This window comes from Anarrhichthys ocellatus, unplaced genomic scaffold (genome assembly GCF_004355925.1).
Source record: "Anarrhichthys ocellatus isolate YVR2014 unplaced genomic scaffold, GSC_Weel_1.0 scaffold31, whole genome shotgun sequence".
In the NCBI taxonomy this organism is placed as follows: Eukaryota; Metazoa; Chordata; class Actinopteri; order Perciformes; family Anarhichadidae; genus Anarrhichthys; species Anarrhichthys ocellatus.
In genome coordinates, this window is record NW_022280061.1 from 2,498,001 (window position 1) to 2,513,872 (window position 15,872).

The 15,872-nt window shown below is 42.3% G+C and overlaps 3 protein-coding genes across 5 annotated transcripts; 2 read left to right on the forward strand and 1 right to left on the reverse strand.

Moving 5' to 3' along the window:
• Positions 1 to 1,856: 1,856 nt before the first annotated feature.
• On the forward strand, positions 1,857 to 3,466 carry cunh19orf53 (chromosome unknown C19orf53 homolog). Its single transcript, XM_031864760.1, has 3 exons — positions 1,857 to 2,005; positions 2,610 to 2,665; positions 2,803 to 3,466. The coding sequence occupies exons 1-3, from the start codon at positions 1,915 to 1,917 to the stop codon at positions 2,977 to 2,979; spliced, it is 324 nt and encodes a 107-aa protein (XP_031720620.1). The 5' UTR covers positions 1,857 to 1,914; the 3' UTR covers positions 2,980 to 3,466.
• Positions 3,467 to 4,033: 567 nt separating this feature from the next.
• Positions 4,034 to 6,095, reverse strand: LOC116392922 (regulator of G-protein signaling 5). The gene is made up of 5 exons (XM_031864759.1): positions 6,014 to 6,095; positions 5,863 to 5,919; positions 5,708 to 5,760; positions 4,551 to 4,714; positions 4,034 to 4,455 (listed from the first exon to the last, which is right to left on the reverse strand). Exons 1-5 carry the CDS (start codon positions 6,055 to 6,057, stop codon positions 4,288 to 4,290), a joined length of 486 nt encoding a protein of 161 aa, XP_031720619.1. The 5' UTR covers positions 6,058 to 6,095; the 3' UTR covers positions 4,034 to 4,287.
• Positions 6,096 to 7,459: 1,364 nt separating this feature from the next.
• slc25a23a (solute carrier family 25 member 23a) lies at positions 7,460 to 15,546 on the forward strand. Of its 3 annotated transcripts, XM_031864757.1 has the most exons (11): positions 7,460 to 7,629; positions 8,670 to 8,886; positions 10,679 to 10,802; positions 10,942 to 11,029; positions 11,862 to 11,973; positions 12,260 to 12,418; positions 12,531 to 12,683; positions 12,766 to 12,879; positions 13,020 to 13,187; positions 13,269 to 13,416; positions 14,345 to 15,546. In XM_031864757.1, the coding sequence occupies exons 2-11, from the start codon at positions 8,692 to 8,694 to the stop codon at positions 14,554 to 14,556; spliced, it is 1,473 nt and encodes a 490-aa protein (XP_031720617.1). In that variant the 5' UTR covers positions 7,460 to 7,629; positions 8,670 to 8,691; the 3' UTR covers positions 14,557 to 15,546. The 3 variants fall into 3 exon arrangements, with proteins under 3 accessions (XP_031720617.1, XP_031720618.1, XP_031720615.1); XM_031864758.1 differs by lacking the exon at positions 7,460 to 7,629 and having other exon boundaries at positions 8,732 to 8,886; positions 10,679 to 11,029; positions 14,345 to 14,527; positions 14,953 to 15,546; XM_031864755.1 differs by lacking the exon at positions 7,460 to 7,629 and having other exon boundaries at positions 8,732 to 8,886; positions 10,679 to 11,029.
• Positions 15,547 to 15,872: the final 326 nt, after the last annotated feature.

Consider the following 15,872-nt stretch of genomic DNA (forward strand, 5'->3'; position numbering starts at 1 on the left):
GCCAGACTGAAAAAAAAATCATAATGCGTCTCTGGTATTGTTCAGGGGGCCGGGCCAAATGTGGAGGCGGGCCGTATCCGGCCCGCGGGCCTTAGTTTGGGGACCACTGGTCTAGACTTTCTAGTTTAAAATGACATTGCAGCAACCTGTTTTAAAACCTGACATTGACCTCCTATTTACCCATAACCAGTAGACTATTATTGTGAAAGGTGTATGACTGAGTTCCTGCAATTTTGTCACCTGGTCAGTGATCATGTAATGCATTCGTTGTTCTAAGAGGCTCCTTAGAAACGTCTTAAATATGTCAATCTGTATGGGACACACCTACTCGCTGCACTGAATGTCACAGGGCCAGACTAGGGCCTTACAGGTGCAGCCCCTCTGTCCTTCCTTCACCCTGGTTCATATCACGTAGCCAGATCGCCATCTCGTCAAGCCCACAGATATCTGGAGGAGAGCTTGGTCAGAGATCCGGGAACATTAGTCTGCCTTCTGACCTCACACACTGCCCTGGTGGACTTTGTCATTTACTTAAAACAGGTGACAAATACACAGCTTCACCTCCTCTACAAGACCACTGAGAGTTCCAGAGAAAATACCCTAAAGAAAAAAAAAAAAGCTTAATGTCAATACTAGTTGCTGTATCCATAGTATCACTGTCCATATCTTGCTGTAATATAAGCTAATTTAGTCCTTCGCTTTCCATCTTCCCCCTCTTAGTTTGTCCTCCGTCCACCCATCAAACCTCAACTCACAAAGATGCTGTTCGGTCACACACGAGCATAAAAGACACTTGTGCATTTGATTATTCATTCTTTTGTACAGTTTAAGACATTCACTTGTTTGGGGGCAAATTTAGACAATGTTCCAGACGTATGTAGCAACTTTGTGGCCGTCAGACCCGCCAGGTATTTCTTTCTAAATCTTTAAGAGGTATGAGATTTTTGTTTGTCTGTAAATCATGATTATAACTGTTTGGCTGTGTTTTTTTTTAAAATTTAATTTCATGACATTGTGATTCCTAGTAACTAGGCCATTAGTACACCACACTGGGGAGGCCTCCTCAACCATACACACTACCTCTCCGTCTTGCTACACGGACTCAAACACTGAAATGCATGAACACATGCACTTAACGTGCCAGGCTGCAGCAAAGCAGATTGTAGAGAAAAAAAATCTGGACTAAATGTCTCCACATCTCACTAATGTTTGTATCTTGAACCCAAAGTGACAAATCATTTGTGGCGGTGCTTTTAGTTTGCCAAAGTATCCTAGATTTAGGCCAATGTTTAGTGTTGGGTTGCAGCTGAATTGTTTCTGCATTATGCTATTTTTTACACCGTGCTTTAAAAGCAGCAGCAATATACAGTAGTACTCTGTTTAAAAAGATGTTCCACCAAACTACCCTCAACACACCCAGCCCTCCCCGAACAAAGGTGCCAAAATTCAGCGCTGCTTGCCACATATTTTCCACTTTGATTTAATTCATCAAAGCAGGTGTATGTGTATTATTCTCACTGATTAGTATGGCCTGCAGTTACCATGGAAGGAGTGTTGTTCAGATGGCCTCTTTAAGTGCAAGTATGTCGTCATTGTTCTTGATAATCACTTTATCTGGTTTAATTTTGTAATGTGAAAATGGTTCAAAACTGGATTTTTTTTTAAAAATATATATGTACATGAATATAATGCTGTAAAGTGCAGTCATGAATTAAGAGATGTCTCTCTCACATCAATAAAGTAAAAAGAATAAAACCACAGTGAAATGAACGAGTTGTTTCTGTCTGTCTCAAACACACTTATATGAACCTACGCTGAGACTCCTGTAGGTGGCGGCAAGGCAACACAGACTGAAGACGACTACTATTCGAAACAACGAAGAAGAACAGCTTTGAGTATTTCCGGTTAGCAAAGATGGCTCAAGGTACCAAGAAGTTTAAAACTCAGCGGCCAGGAGTCACTAAAAAAACCCATCAAAACAAGCTGAAAGGACCGAGGAAAGGAGGTACGAACTAAACATCTCTCCTGTTGATTAAATATGTTGCCCAAAAGGGCGCGAAAACTATTTTTGTCAAAACAGCATCAACACGTGACCAGCATGAAAACAGCTAAACACGTTACTAAAGCGACTCGTGTTTGAATATTTTAAATATCCAGCTGAAAAAATATATTAGGACATGGCTTAAAAACTGTTGTGCTCCTTCCTTCAAAATACTGTATTCACTATGAATCTCCGACTGATTTAACGAAAACCCTAAGATAAGGGATAAGAGCTGTGACGCAGGTAACCTTAACGGTTTACGTTAGTTGTACTGTTGAACACTATTTAACAGTTTCCACTGAAAGGTGTTCCTATTATTCTGTCCACCCTGTAAATGTCAGTCAAGGTAGATACGATGTTAGTAACACAACAACGCCATAAAATCAAACAATACCACAATCTCAACAAAAACCTCCAGATCGACCACAGAGGGCTATTGTAGTGAGAGTAGACTGCAGTAGCACCTGGCTGTTTTAAGACGGTGAATGTGTGTTTTTATTAAATTTTTCAACTGCAGGTGATGGCATTTGGATTTTTGACAATGATATTGTTGTTTTCCTTTGTAAAGGGAGGATCATTGCACCTAAGAAGGCTCAAGTCGTTGAGCAACAGAAGCTGAAGAAGGTGAGGACACGTTTAAATATAAGGCGTCAATTTCTGTCAGTCCATCTCCTTCAATCTGATATAAGAAGCGGTAAATACATCAGTGAGCCTGACCGATTACTATAATTAAACATGATCTCCTCTGCTGCTCCCTTAAGGGTCTAGAGATTGCCATCAGGAACAAGATTGAGAAGGACGTGACCCACAAGGCGAGCTTATCCCTCCACAAGCCACTGAGTGTGGTCAAAGGAGCCGAACGCAAAGGAGCCGAAGGTAAAGGAGCCGAAGGTAAAGGCAACCCAGAAGCAGCCCGTCCAGGAACCAGCTCCAAATAGGGCTTGATACACAGACCTGAGGTCGAGCGGGCTAAACCCCTCATGGGATCAGTGATCTACGATTGTTCCTCTGATTCATATTTAGAATACATGCCAGCGCTGTGTTGTTGTTTTTATCCCTGAATGTTTCGGCTGCTCTTCAAGCTGAAATAGTCACAACACTTCTTGCACAAATGCTAATTATTTGCTTTTCAGTTCACAAAGAAATGTATAGAATCTAGATATCATAGATTACATTCTGGAAATGGCATGTGTCACGTGATCGTGGGAGTTACATAAACCTCCAATAGGGAGCACGATACAGCTTCATTGACTCTCACAGAGTTGTTTGCTTGTTTTTTGTTGTAAAAATCTTGACTGAAACCAACATCAGAAACCATGATTTTATGACCTTTGGGTTGTACCTCTGTAAAACGGGTTTAACATTCTGTTGTATGATTGTACAGAAAACAATGAATAATCAGAGTAAACAACTATGAATCTTAAACCTGTCACTGTCGAGAATCCTTTGAGAGATGTGTGTGTGTGTGTGTGTGTGTGTGTGTATAAATTACAACCATCACTGATCGTTACTGTAAATATTTTAATTGTTATTATTTTAGATTAATAGACTTCACCTAAATTAAGGCTCAGAGAGCTATTGCATGTGGATTATGTTGACAATCACAAGTGGCTCTCCCACATAAGCCCGTGTGTATCAGTGAGCACAAACGTGTGCTTTATCTGACTTTGGAGCCACTGAGAGCCCAGCGCTCCCCCAGGCAGCTTCTTTGCTGAATATCTGTGACAAAAAGGCACAAACGAGTGAATAATCTGTAGGACTCGGTAACATTTGATAGTGGATTCATATCCACAGAACTAGTCACTTACATTGCCCACAATGCAACTAGACGGGCAAAGGTTTGGTCAGAGATTCAGGTGCTGCGTTAGTAGCAGCGTGTGGCCTCGATCGTCAACCAGAGATGAGGAGCGGGCTCCGGCGGTCTGGTAACCTTTCTAATGCCAAACCCCAGAAAACATACCGATGCTCATTAAGTAACACATGAGTTGTCTTTTATGAGGCGTTTATTTAAATCCTTCATGGATGTCACTTATGGCGGTACAATGTAGTTACATCAATATGTGAGCTTCATAATTGAGGTTTATATGTGAGACTTTTAAACAGCAGCATGCATAAGGACGGCATTGCCATATGGAAAACAATCACAAAACAAGCTAGTTGCTAAACTAAAATACTATCATAACAAGCAGTACAGATTCATCAGCAGCTATTTCTAAAGCTGGTCTGTGGTCATGAACAGTGTGTGCTTAGGGAGCTTTGATGGCCTCCATGCACTGAGGGGAGCGCAGGAACCTCGGGAAGGAGTCTTTGGCCATCAAACTGTAGATTCTCTGCTGAGCATTGTTGAACGTGTCGGCACACGGAGAGGCCGTCACACTCAACAGAGCCTCCCGGGTCTCAGCGTCCAAGTTGACCTGAGTGGAAAAGGGATTGTCAGAAGAAGCTCTTTTCATTCTAGTCGTCTCTTTATCCTGATTGCACACATCACATCACGCTCCTCTACACCGACCTCCTGTGGAGCGTCAAGGTTGATAAACTGGTTGTAGATGCTGCTGGACTTGGTCTTCTGCAGGTTTAAAGAAGTAACCCTGTAGTCCTCGCAGGCCAGCCAGAACTCGAGGTTCTCCTCACTGAACTCTGAACGCAGGAACTCACGGAACGCCTGCCGACCGCCTGGGAGGAGAACAAGCCAATGTGAGAAGAAGGAAAAGCATGGAGAATTTACAAGAGTTATTTGAATGTTTTTATGTATTTAATATTAGTTGATATAAGTGGGACTAACTTGAGCATCACCAGCCAATCGGCACCCACGTGACATTTAATGGAAATAATGGTAAATGTGTGTAGAGAAGTCTGAGATCTGACTCGGTAACATCAGTTACACAACAGTGTCTAAGTTGAGTTTGCTAACATCAGCCACCAAATCTACTGGTCATACCACACCATCTACAGCTGAGCAACAAACCCTGCATGAGTGTATTGAATTGAGCAATACATGTCTGTTTTTATTGTATATGAAATCAGCTTTTATTTGCAAGAACAATATTCTATTTCTTCCTTTAAAAGTCACATAGCGTTGCTTTAATATGGGCAATTAGTTATTTTTACAGTGAATCACAGTTTTGGTCAGTTCAAATTTGTTTTAGGGAAATCAAGTATCGGCATTTGTATCACATGTTTCTATTGAAACATTAGCCGCAGTAATATCCAGTCAGTTATTGCATTAAAGGATTGCAGCTTGTGGAGGACGACATGACGTTCCTGAGGATTAGTGTCGTATGAACAGAGACGTGTACAGACATAAGTACTGCGAGATGTAAGTATGAAACTTCCTGCTGTGCAAGCTTAACACAGTGTTCCTCTTTAGCATCGTGGAAGACATTTAGAAAACAAGCATTGGGCTTTTTTTCACAGCAGACATTTTGACTTGTCAGAGAAGCACAGGTGTTACGAGTGAGATTAACGATGACTCTGTGCTGTTCAGGTGTCCCAGTGAGCTGTGACGGTGAGCCAGCACGCTTTATTCACTTTATCATTTAAACCTGTGCTTTTCCTACTGTGACATGTCAACATGTCTTCTGTAAAACAAACCTGTTGTGTGTTATTGAAACAATGAACCCACATTGGAAGCGGTATTAAAAGAAATAGTGGAAATAACGTTCTTACTTTTGCTGTTGAGCAGAGTTTCCAGGTCCTGGAGAGCTTTTCCATCCTGAACCCTGAGAAGAGAGACAGAAATGGTCAAAATTCAGCTTCACTGTGACAACTGCCAGATGAGTGGATCCAATAGTTATTTGAAATAAGAGTTTCAGTAGGTTCACCTTTGCTTGTGGTGCGTTTCAGCCAGATGGCTTAGCTTCACCCGCATCTCTTTTGCCCTGAAACACACATATACCGCTTCATAACACGAACTCTGCAATCAGGGAATCACGTATTCACATAGAAAACATGATGAACCGGTTGCGTTCTTACTTCTCCAGGCATGACGAGGGCAGGGAGGAGAGCCCTTTACACATTGAGGTGTGTAGTTTGACAAAACCTACAAAACTGAAATGAACAGTCTGAGCAGGGTTTGATCACAGGAGACACTTTATTCAGAGTTTATCAGTCAGCCTCCCAAAGCACAGTGTGCTGCTCTTATATATAGTCTACCTGTTTGCTATCTGATGTGTCAATCCGCTCCCCTGAGACCAGCAGGTGTAGAGACGGGAGCTGAATAGAGGAGAATGAGAGAGGTGGTGTATGTGCTTACTGACCATGCAGGCCTTTCAACAGGAGATAGAAAGCAAGTCAGCACATATAATGGAAAAATTAAAGCAGGGGAACCTCTATTATGTGTGTGGTCAGGCCTCAGTAATTGTCTTAAAGGTCAGTCCTAAACAAAAGCAAACTGAGTTTCAGAGTGTTCATCACAAGAGAATAAAGTGATGAGAGGGGAGCAGGTGGCCTGGCAACATCACTCATCTGTGGAGAGTCAGAGGTCTGCAGGATGGTGAAGTGAGTGTTAAATGTTGAAGGATACGGATGTGGGCTAAATAAGACAAAACACCCAACAAGGTGATTGGAATTCAGCTCCTTTGCAATAAAATAATACCACAATATCTTTCTTCTTATTTCCTTCTTCTGACTTTTGTAACTTTTCTTAATTTTGTAATTCGCTTATGTGACTCTCAGCAGTTAATTATTGTATATCACAGCAAATTATGTTATATCATATAATATATATGTGTCACATAAATGTCACTTCAAGGCATAATGTCAAATTGTGTGTGTGTGTGTGTGTGTTGAAATTGTATAGTACAATGGCTCATTATTGATTCTTTTATTTTTAGAAATGTGTTTTACTTACTGGTCCTTCACTGTGCAGAAGGATGGTCGTTATAATAATGTCTGGAGGGGTTCTTTTAGTACATTTGCATAAAAGTATTATATATATATATATAATACTTTGTACAATAAACATACAGGGATATAGGAAAAGTACAAGTCAAGAACATAAATCTAGAATAGAAAAATTACTAATATAAAAAAATAGACCTACTATAAAACAAATACTATAACAAATATGTAGCCTACGGTGCGAAAGATTCGTGCAGGATTGTATAACAATTTTAGAGACTTACGCTCCGTCATTTGTCAGTATGCATCAATAATAAACAATACGTGTCTGACACAAGACATGAGCGGTGGCCCACCATTGACTGTGTACGCGTACTGTGTCCCAGCCTGCACTGGGTGTTCACCCTCCACGCGCACACATCTGACACTCGGCCGTCAGCAGGCTTCACCAGCGGGGAGGAGGCGGCTATGTTTCTCTCGCTTCCTGCTTCCCCAACAAGAGTCTCTGTGAAATCTACCAGACGGAGCGACCAGTGGTGGTGTACACAGACCCCCGACCCCCCCCCACCCACCCCCACCCGGGACCCGCTGAATCCAGAGGGACCTGCTCGCTTGCTCGGTGCCAAATCCAGTTTCAGGACGGAGTCAGGCCCAGTAAACTGAGCTCCGGACGCGCTGGTTCCTTTTGGGTCCTGACTCCGGACCCCCTTGCGTCCTACCATGGGCCGCGTCTTGGAGATAAACAGACAGTGAGTGAGTCACAAAATGGTATCCTAGGTTTTGTGAGTAGACCAAATTAATAGCTCGTGTCTACTGTATGGGGATCAATGTGCGTTAATCCGCGCGAACTATAGATTATATTTGATCATTTCACCAAATATCAGTTATTGCGCCACTCCTCCTAATAAACGTCAGTGGCTGCGCAATAGCTTCATGTCTTAAATGTAGACACCGAGACATTATGTTATAATACAAACCAGACCTGTAATGCAAACTGACCTCTTAAATCAAGTTTGTTGAATCGAATGGCTGCGGCGCCCTGCTGCCTTTATGCCCTATATATGTTGTAGGACAAACTAACACTGTTGTCAGTGTAAACCAGCCAAATGTAGTCTAGATCAGTGGTCTTGGTTTATGACCCTTTGAATTAAAGCTATGTCTGCTTGTGACCCTTTATCGCCCCGGTTGCATAAGTAGCTGTGGTCTGGTCAACCAGGGAACTTTATTCTTCGTTTTATCTGAATATTGCATAATTGTTGTCCCAAAAATGTGAAATTATCATTTATCAAAATAACTTTTTTTTTCGAGAAAAATTAAATTGTCATTAGAATCGTGGCCGGTAATTATCCTCATCTACTCTTGGACCTTTTAGGCTTTAGGCTACTTTAGCCAACAGTAGCATAACTCGCCCCAATCTCCAACTGAACCGTTGTTGGTCGAGTTGCATTGTGGGTAATGTAGGCACCAGGTTTTGTCAGGGAAGAAGAAGGTGTAAAAAAAAAAAAAAAAAAAACCCCACATAACTCTGGTTCTGCTTCATCCATTTTAATCAATTTTAATGAAACAGTGTGAGTCTGGCAATGTTTAAGGATTGCAATGTTAAACCAATTTACATGTAAATGTATTCACGTGTTTCCATTAGATTGATCGTACCATACTTCTTTCTGAAAAGTCTTTGAATTAATTTGCTGTAATAAGTAAGTATCTGTGGGGTTAAGACTCTGGCAGATGTAAGGACTGCTCTGTGTCAGCCTGTGGTGATTGAATTGATGCCCCTGTATCCCATCAGTTTACTCTGACTGGCACCAGTTATGAGACCCCAATGGACCTGGTTCCCTTCGGCGCACTGCCAGGACAGCAAATCTCCTGGTCCGGACCAGGAGAGGGAGAGGCGCTGGGCTGAGCTGTTTGATCAGCTGGACCTCAACAAAGATGGACACATCGACATCGTCGAACTGCGGACAGGGCTGGCAGGCAGGGGGCTTTCCAGAGGCTCCCTGGAGAAGGTAAGACAGCAGGACACCTGTATCACACACACCTGTTTGTTGACTGGGATACCCGGCAGAGGCATGTATGTGCGGTGTGGATATTGCAGTATATCACATTAAACAAATACAGTTGATGACAGAGCCATTGTGGAAACCAATGACACGGTTCAACCTGTTGGACATATGTCTGTCTCTCTCTGTGTGTGTTGTGTATGTGTGTGTGAGAGAGGGGGGTTGTTTAGAGGGATCTCTGATATGAATCAGAGGAGCCGATGACCCCTCCTCTCCACATCGGTTGTGTGTTTGGCATATGTGAGTGAGTGTGCATGTGTGCATCTCTGTGTATGTCCACGGCTGATCGTGCTTACTGTTGCACCAAACTGCATATTATTTTGGGTGCATACTCAAGGACCTCACGTGGTTGCGGTGATTCACACTTTCTCAAAACACCTTTTATCGGCTGTTTGAAACTGCCATTGATTGACTGCTGACTCCTCACTCACGACTCTTTTTATTGCGCCTGTCAGTATGTATGTACTTACTATACAGCAGTGGTCGTTGCAGACAGACCTGGCGGAGATCTACTGAATGCACATTTCTAGTTCTGTACGTAGAACCGACTTGATCCTTCTGATTTGCCGTTTCTGTTTGTGCAACAGCAGAAGCCAAGGACGTCAACAGCATAACTTTATTGTGAATACACACAGTCTGTCTCTCTCCCGTCAGTCTGTCTTTGACTCTTTGTTTTGACAAAAAGTGTGTGGGTGGTCAAGAAGGCTCACTGTCACTTTATCACTCTCTCTCTCTCTTCTGTTTGTGTTTCTTTTTCGTGAACGTGAATATATTACTCATGTTGTGGGGACAAAAACATCTTCACACAGCCACATTGTGGCTTATTGGACTCTCCTCCCTTTTGTGAGAGTGTGTGTGTGTGTACATGCTTGTGCATGTAAAGGGCAGCTGTCTATTTTAGTACAAGGAACAGGACTTTGTAAGATGAGAACGATAACCTTTCTCTTGGTCCTACACTTCTCTTTTCACATATTTTGCATGTCTCCTGTTTTAATCATTAGGGGGTCATAAACCAATAAGGTTAGGAAACCACGGATTTAGACTATGTCAGAGATTACATTACAGAATATTTAGCTGGGCCCACTTTTTCAATACTTTATAATAAGATTTCATGAATGGGACTGAATCATATAAACATTTTTAATAACAATACACTCCATTTAAATAACAAATATATTCTGCAAAAACGGCAAATACAGAGCTGCATGGTCAATGAGAGAGTCAATACTATTGCATGTTTTTGGACCATTTGAATGTGTTGTGTAGTTCAACAGACAAATTAATTAAAATAACACAAAGTGTTCAATGTTTCACACTTTTTTTAATTGGTCATTCCTCGACTACGCCGCATGATGTAGCATTATTTGTCCAACAGATGGCAAGGTTGCGGAGTATTTGAAGACTACAAACATGGAGTGCAATCTTGATCTTGTGGTATTTTGCAGCAGTCAGGGTCATCTCTGTTGTATTTGCGCTGATAAACTAGACAAACTTGTAGTGTTGTACAGAATGAATCGATTGCGTTTACAATAATCCAACAACATGATATGATGATCCTGGTGTGGATAGATTAAAACGAAATGTTTGTCCCTGTAAGAAAGAAGGGACAATAAGTTCTCTGACCAGTGAAATGCTGGCATATTAGGGTTTCTTTTAAAGCATTTTTGCACTTGTCTTTACAACCTGCCAAATGCTCAGACATTTCTTTTTTATTGACCTGGCTTGTCTGTGTTTTCAGATGGTGGAGGCCGGAGACACCAACCAGGATGGAGTACTGGACTTTAAAGAGTTCACCCAGTACCTTCGCACCCATGAAAAAGAGCTCAAACTCATGTTTAGAAGTCTGGACAAGAACAATGACGGTCTGTAGCAGCCAACAGTTCACAGCTGAAATAATAATTGATGACACTATTACTTCAAAATGTTCATATTTGGATAACTATCTTTTCCATGCTCTGACTTCTCTCTCTCTTACTGCCTGTGACTGGTGGATGTTTGCAGGTCAGATAGATGCAGCAGAGATCCAGCACTCTCTACGCACCATTGGTGTGGAGATTAGCCTCAAGGATGCCACCAGGATTCTGCAAAGGTCTGCTAACAGAAGTTGATACCTGATTGTACATCACATTAAGGTCTAAGAACATCCACAAACCTGGCTTGGATGTTAACAACTCCCAACACTGTAAATTCATGCACATTACCTCCGATATTTACACCCGGGCTGAAACATTGAGGCGAGAACTTTCCTACCTTGCTACTGCCTGCAATGACAATATAGGTTTGTAATATAATGGAGTGCTTTCAGCTTAACTGGCTTGCATAGTAGTCCAGAAACCACTTTATATGAACAGTCATGCTAAATGCTCTTTTTTAAGCCTCATACATCGAAGCTTTGCATCCCGAAATGATCCATCAATGTTTCACTCTTTCTAAATGCAAAAGACACTTTGCTAGATGAATGATCCTTTCCACCCTCCTTATGCATGTGTCTAATCCATCCCTCCTCCCGTTGAAGTAATGGCACAATTACCCAGTCCGCTGAACTACATGCTAGTTATTTTCTATTGCTGTTGTTTTGTTTTTCCCAAAGTTATGATCAGGGTTTTCACAACTTTCTTGCACCTGGTGCCTGAATGTTGAACTGCATTTTTAGAGCTCAATATTTGTTCATTTACTTTGTGTTGCATTTCCTACTTCAGTGTCTTGAAAGCAGCATTAGTTTGGTAGATTCAGTTCCTCTGATAGGTTAGATTTTGGTAAGCCAAGAAGCGTCTTCTCATACATTGTTTTACTGCCGAGGCATCACAGGATTCCTCACTGCTATTTCTAAATCATCGATCTCACCCGCTGTAACTCAGTGGGTACCATAAGGGTTCTACTGTCTATGAATTTCATTACTTGTTTATGTGTTGGTCACTCAGAATGGACAAAGACGGCACCATGACCATTGACTGGAATGAGTGGCGGGACTTCTTCCTGTTTAGGCCTCTCACTAACATGGAGGACGTAGCGCGCTACTGGAAACGTTCAATGGTGAGGTCACACACACACCTGAACAAGAGCAGCATGGAGTTTCTGTAAATGACGACGTGGTTGGGTTAAAGCATTGATTGCTTCAAGTATCTGTGAAGCCATGCTTGCGAAACAAACGCACATTATTTGCAGTACTTCCTGTCGTCTATAGTGGAACACTGAACTTAACAAAGAGTTTGAGTTGTCACACGTGGTGTCTTTTTTTGTTCCAACTCTTTCTCTCTCGCTTTCTCCCCTTTCTTATCGTAATGTCCGGTCCTCATTCACTACACCACGGGTTCAGTAGATGTTGGATATAGGTGAGCAGCTGACAGTCCCAGATGATTTTTCTGAGGAGGAGAAGAAGTCTGGCTATGTGTGGCGGCAGCTGATGGCTGGAGCCTTCGCTGGATCTGTATCTCGGACTGGGACCGCTCCCTTAGACCGCCTCAAAGTCTTCCGACAGGTCAGTCAGGATGATCTCGTCTCTTAAATCATTCGTGTGTGAAAGTTTTCTGTTCATTTTGGATTTGTAGCACAGAGCTTTGAGATGAACCTCTCTGACTCTGTTCCTCCAGGTCCATGGTTTTGTTGATTTTAAAGGGACTGTGCTGAACGGTTTTCAGTACATGCTGAAAGAAGGAGGACTGCGGTCATTATGGAGGGGCAATGGAATCAATGTGCTCAAAATTGCCCCAGAAACTGCTATCAAGTTCACAGCTTATGAAAAGGTGGATTATTAACACTTGTTCATGATTACAACTCTCTCAAATTCTGTTTAATTTATTCTTTCCTTTGCTCTGTAACTTTTAGATCAAGAATGTGATGCGTAGCAAAAATGAGACAAGAAATCTGAGGGTTCATGAGAGGTTTGTTGCCGGCTCTTTGGCTGGAGCTACAGCTCAGACAGCCATCTACCCAATGGAGGTAATATCAGGTTGATAGGCACATAAAAGACAACATCCATAAAGTGCCAAGGAAACGCACGACGAGTGAAATGAATGACATCTTTTCTCTTTCTGTTCCTCCTTCTTGTTTCCTTTCCATCTCCTCTCTTCTCCACACAGGTGCTGAAGACCCGTCTCACACTTAGGAAAACAGGCCAGTACTCAGGAATAGCAGACTGTGCCAAACAGATCCTACAGAGAGAAGGTGTCGCAGCCTTCTACAAAGGCTATGTACCCAACCTGCTCAGTATTGTCCCTTACGCCGGCATCGACCTGGCCGTCTACGAGGTCAGAGAGACATAAACGCCCACTGCTGTCACAGTGCATCTCCTTAGTGTTTTCCTTCCTCTCACTCCCTCTATTCCACAGACTCTGAAGTTTGCCTGGCTGAACAGGAACAGAGGTTTAGCTGACCCAGGGGTCATGGTGCTGGTCGGCTGTGGTGCCGTTTCCAGCACCTGTGGACAGCTGGCGAGTTACCCGCTGGCACTGATCCGCACTCGAATGCAGGCACAAGGTCAGGATAACTGTAGTCAAACTAATACAGATACAGATGGGTGGCAAATTACAGGAAAAAAAACAATGTAAAGTCTGTTAGTTAAGTCAGTTCTCCTGATTATAGATTCTCAAAGCCCCTTGAACACTGCTGGAGGAATAAATTCCAAAAGAAATTCCTTCATCCCACACACTGTCCACACACTGTCCACACTTTAAACGTATCGAAAGGCCTGAGTTCTCTACAGTCACCGATATCAAGCATTACCTACTCCTATCAGCCCAACATTTTCCATAGATGTGCAGCTGGGCCTGCACATCTGATAACTGCAAAGACCATTGACGAGGCCAATTTATACATGTTTTTCCTTTAATTTGTCATCCAAACACTGTAAGAGTGTAAATGAAGGACCCGACCAATGATTTAGCTTAATGAATAAAGATTGTGTATACCGTAACTTTCTGCTGACTATTTCCAAAGAATACCTCAAGCTACTAGATTGACTTTATACCCCCTTGTGAGCCATTGGCTTGTATTAATTTCAGCATGGTATGAAAATCTACTCGCTTGCTGATATGCAGTGTATTTAGAGTTTGAGAGATGTGGTTAAAAGTAAGTGGACCTTGAGTTCAGATTTTCTTGTCCAGCTACTGTTTCCAAGGTCTTTGCCTGATATGCTTTAGAAAATGGTTGGCAGTAATGTAATTCCAGATCTATTCTGTCTTTCATAATACATGAAATGCCAGATTGTTAACCACATTTGCGGTTGATGAGCTAAAACAAAAAAGAAGCAAAACCACCTTGATAGTCCTTTAACTTATTTATACAAACGTACAATTAGAATCAAGGGCAAACATGACTTCTGTGCATCAGCACCAGATGCCACAGTTCATCAGAGTCACATGTAGTGAGAGACCAGAATGTTGCTCATCTGTTTCTCTCCCCGCAGCTTCAGTGAAGGGAGCCCCCAAACCCTCCATGTTGGCCTCGCTTTACAGCATCGTGACGCAGGAGGGTGTGGCCGGACTTTATCGAGGAATTTCCCCCAACCTGCTGAAAGTGGTCCCTGCTGTCAGCGTGTCCTACGTCGTCTATGAATACACAAGGATAGTCCTGGGAGTGGACATTGAGGGTAGGAGGGGTGGGAAAGAGAAGGCGTAGAATAAGGTTTGATGGTTTGGGGTGGCTTTCAACTACAAGCACGTACAGATCTGTTGGCAGTGCATGAAGACATGGCCCTTTACTGTGGATAAATACATGGTTTTGTGATCACAGATCGTGAGTGTTCAGGGTGAGGACGATAGGACGGAAAATCGACCAAAAAAACCTGTCGTTAAAGCCTCACATTTGGAGGACCTCACCTGAACCGGCAGCTGCTGTGATGAGTTACTTGTGTGATATATTGAATTGCAGTGCATGCAGTTGTGTGAAAGCTAATCCACCAGCTTCCTGCTACTGCATTGACTTGGACAGATGAAGACTTGCATGATCTTGCCTGAGAACGAACAGGTAAAGGAGGCCATGTTACATTCCTACAGCATTATTTTTTTCTCCTAGGTGGTATATAGAGAAGATACAGGATTGATAGGAGGACTGATTCAACTTCCTGTTCTGTACGCGAGGGGAACCTGAAGTCGCTGCACATCGGTGGAGTTACAGACTTCTGACTTTGAATGATAGCGTCTTAAATAAATGTTACAAATACTACAATACAGCAATAATTTTAAAACAACAACAATGTCTGAACATACCTCCAATGACGACTGAAACACAGGATGGTGAAAAAAGGAGGAGACGCTGTCGATCTTCTCTTTCCTGTGAGGATTACTACTGAGTACTGTATTTTTCACAGGAGTGGAACTACCAAAGCCATATCAAGAAGCGCAGAGGATTCATAGTTACCTCTCATGCAAAATGCTCATGTTTTATAAATGTTCCTATGTTTGAAACACTCCAGGGTCTAGTGCCACACTGTATTTTCAGAAACTGTGCACAATGTGCAGGTTCAACAGTAAGGTAAAGTGTTCGCTTTGTCTATATCATGAAACAATAAGAAATGAGATTTAATGCCAATGAACATTCTTGATGTGTCAGTATTTAATACGTAATGTGCAAATAAATGCATGCATGGTGCTGCTTTTGTTAAACAAATGCCATTGAGCTTTTTTTCTCTGAAGAACTGAAATGTTGGGACGTGGTAGCTTTCTGTAGACGTGACAGCCTAATGAAATCACTGCACTAATACTTACCAATTGGCTGAGCCCGTTTAACTTTAGCTACCCAGCAATTGAAGCTAAGACCGTCATATTATTAGCTGCTGTAACACTTCTACTGGTTACACTCGTCGGCTGTGCAGCTTAATAATTATACACACAAATGCAACGACAATGGCAAAAAGCATATTCAGTTTGACCTCATGGTTGTCCAACAAATATGATTGGTCTGATTGTTCTGGGAAAGCTTCATTTTACAAATCT